The sequence below is a fragment of the Sceloporus undulatus genome, unplaced genomic scaffold, assembly GCF_019175285.1.
Source record: "Sceloporus undulatus isolate JIND9_A2432 ecotype Alabama unplaced genomic scaffold, SceUnd_v1.1 scaffold_4649, whole genome shotgun sequence".
NCBI classification, from domain to species: Eukaryota; Metazoa; Chordata; class Lepidosauria; order Squamata; family Phrynosomatidae; genus Sceloporus; species Sceloporus undulatus.
Genome location: NW_024807569.1, coordinates 1 through 2,934, shown reverse-complemented (window position 1 = coordinate 2,934; position 2,934 = coordinate 1). Strand labels below are relative to the sequence as shown.

General features: G+C 49.0%; 1 protein-coding gene across 1 annotated transcript; it reads right to left on the bottom strand.

Annotated features, from left to right (window-relative positions):
- Positions 1 to 634: 634 nt before the first annotated feature.
- On the bottom strand, positions 635 to 2,768 carry NDUFA7 (NADH:ubiquinone oxidoreductase subunit A7; the record flags this gene model as incomplete). The annotated part of the gene is made up of 3 exons (XM_042444220.1): positions 635 to 1,105; positions 2,117 to 2,266; positions 2,719 to 2,768. Coding segments are annotated over 3 exons (297 nt in total), but the record flags the coding sequence as incomplete, so codon positions are not given.
- Positions 2,769 to 2,934: the final 166 nt, after the last annotated feature.

The window sequence follows — 2,934 nt, the reverse complement described above, 5'->3', positions numbered from 1 at the left end:
CCCGCTTCCATCCCCGGAGCTCACCGCTCTTCCTTGCCCGGAGCTCTACTACCGCGGTCAGGAGGACCAAGAAGGAAAGCAGCCGCTCCATGTCGGCTCCGTCGGCAGCGCCTCTTGGAGCGACCCCTCAGCGGGCATGGAATTAAGCCGGAGGACTGCGCGTGCGCCGAGCGAGAAGGGCTTCTGTGCGCAGGTGCGGATGGCAGGCCACGCCCTCATTGGCCTGGTGAGACGCATGCGCAGTTGTTATCCCGCGCACATCTAGAGAAGGCGGCAAAGACGCATGCGCAAACCTTTTTCCCTCACTCAACTGTCCTTATTGACTGAATTTGTTGTAATAGAAACAAATACACCTTGCTGCCCCTTTTGCCCCAAAATGGAAACCAGGGACTCCTTTCTCCTCGTGCTGATACTATGTTTTATATAGTAACACATTTCACTGCAGCACATTTATATTTATTCATTGGTTGTGTGCCTTCCAAGTTGTTTTTGAGGGCCGCAAGGCAGGGTTTTCTTGGCAAGTTTCCTCAGAAAGGGGACTAGCCCAGAGCTAGTCTCCATGGCAGAGCCAGGATTCGAACCCTGGCCTCCAGAGTCATAATGCGACGTTCAAATCATGACACCACACTGTCTCTCAGGATTTAAATACAAGTTTAATTGTGCAGCATGACAGCAGCTTCTCCTGATGTTTTCTGCTGATCCCTAAGAAGAGATTAACAACTGGATTAATTTAGGGACTCAGGCTGCATCCACACAGGAGAGATAACACGGTTTGACACCGCTTTCTGGCTCAAGGCTATGGAATTCTATAGCCTTGAGCCAAGAAAGAGTTAAAGCGGTGCCAAACCGGGTTATCTCTCCCATGTGGATGCAGCCTGAGTTTATCGAATCAGAACCAGAGTCTTTAGGGGCCGAGAAGAGCGTCCTGTCAGACTGTGCCGCCGTCTCTTCCGCTGAGAGCGTTGCTCCAGCCATGCTGCCTGCGGAAACGTCCGCCTCACGGCCGGCTCACAAATACGGCTCATCTTTCGACAGTTCCCACTTCCGAGGCTGAAGGCCCGGTGTGACCGGTTTCTTCTCCGCTGTCACTATGGAAGACTCTGGGCTGCGGCAGAGAATGAGAGAGAGAAATGGAGGGTTTGAGAAAGGGATAAATCTCACACGGTCTGAGTACAAGGGGCCCAATGCTGGACTAGAACTCCCATCGCTCTGTCACAGGCTGCGCAGGTTAAAAACCTGAGGCTTTAATATCGCTCTCTTGTTGCGTCTGAGGAAGTGGAGTGATATACATTTGTCCCTCCACATTCACTAGAGTTAGGGGTACAAGACCCCTGCGAATATGGAAAAAATGTAAATAACAAAAACACTGTTTTTAACCTGAGAGGAGACTTTTCTAGGAATCTCTAGGTCCTCCAGTGCAACTCTGTGGTCAAAGTCTGACAGACACTGACCATAGAACTGCGCTGGAGGAGCTACAAAGTAGAGTATTCTCTCTAGGAATCTCTAGGTCTTTCAATGCAATGTTTAGTTAAAGTTAACATTAACCATACAGTTGCACTTGAGGACCTAGAGATTCCTAGAGAGAACATATTAATCAAATCTGTGCATAATCAAATCTGCAAATATCAAAGCCGAAAATATGGAGGGATGAGTGTACGCCAAACCTCATGCTAAAATATAAATTCTCTTTTTCGATACCCTCTTTTCTCCCCCGAAATTAAGAGTGCCACCAGGGTGTCCCTGGGAAAGAAAATCCAGTACACTTTCCACTCTTATATAAGCCATGACAGACGCCTGTCACAGTTTGGCCTGCCCTGATCAAAGGGAGCATCTGATGGCCCTTCAGCTATTGCTGGGACTGCAACTCCCAGCAGTCCCAGCCGACGGAAACTACAATTCCAAGAAGATGTGGAGGATCACATATGCCTTCTCCCAACCCTAACATTTCTTCCTACATGTAGACTTTTCTGGCTGGTTCCTCAATGTGGTTCCTTGGACCGGATTGTGGTCTCTTCCAACTCTATGATTCTAAGCAACCACCAAACTGGGCTCATTTTAGCTCCCGGAAGGACTAGAGACCTAACCTAACAGGAGAGAGGCAAAACGGGGCACAGACCTGGAAGCTGGCATTCCCGGGGCCAGAGTCTTCTGTGGGGAGGCAAGGACGATAGGAGGGAAAGTCTCTCTTCGGCCGTCCCGGGTGCAGTAGTAATTGTTGGCAAACTTGTGGCTTGGGCCGACAGGGAGTTGCGGAGGGGGCTGAGTCCTGAAGGAAGGAAGGAAGGGGTTTAAAGATGGTCAGATCCTTCAATTCTGCAGTGCTCTAGAATCATAGAGTCCTGGACTTGGAAGAGACCCCAAGAATGGCCACCCAGTCCAACCCCATTCTGCCATGCAGGAACTCTCAGTCAAAGCATCCCCATTGACTCGGTTCTTTCAAGTGCCAGGCCAATGCACTAACAGAGAAATAACCCCGCTTTTACTTTTTGTGGCTCAAGGCTATGGAATTCTGGGAATTGGAGTATGTTGTGGGGCCCAGAGCGGAGCTCCCCGCTCCGCTCTGGGCCCACAACAAACTCCAATTCCCAGAATTCCATAGCCTTGAGCCACAAAAAGTAGAAGCGGTGCCAAACTGGGTTCTCTCTCCATTGTGGATGCATCCCCAGTCTAACCACTAACAGATACTCTGTCAACTCCATTTCCCTAATGATTAATTACCTCTTGGCAATCTCCGTATAGCGCAGCTGCAGTTTGGCCTGGAGATCTCGCTGTTGAAACAAAGAAAAATAATATTGCTATAATAATAATAATAATATAGTTTATTTATAGCCCGCCTTTTCCCGAAGGAATCATCTAATGTTGGGAGTTCTGCTTTTTTAGGTTTGGAAAGGTTACTTTAAGGGCAAAACCAGCCAGATTTGTGAGGGAACTACG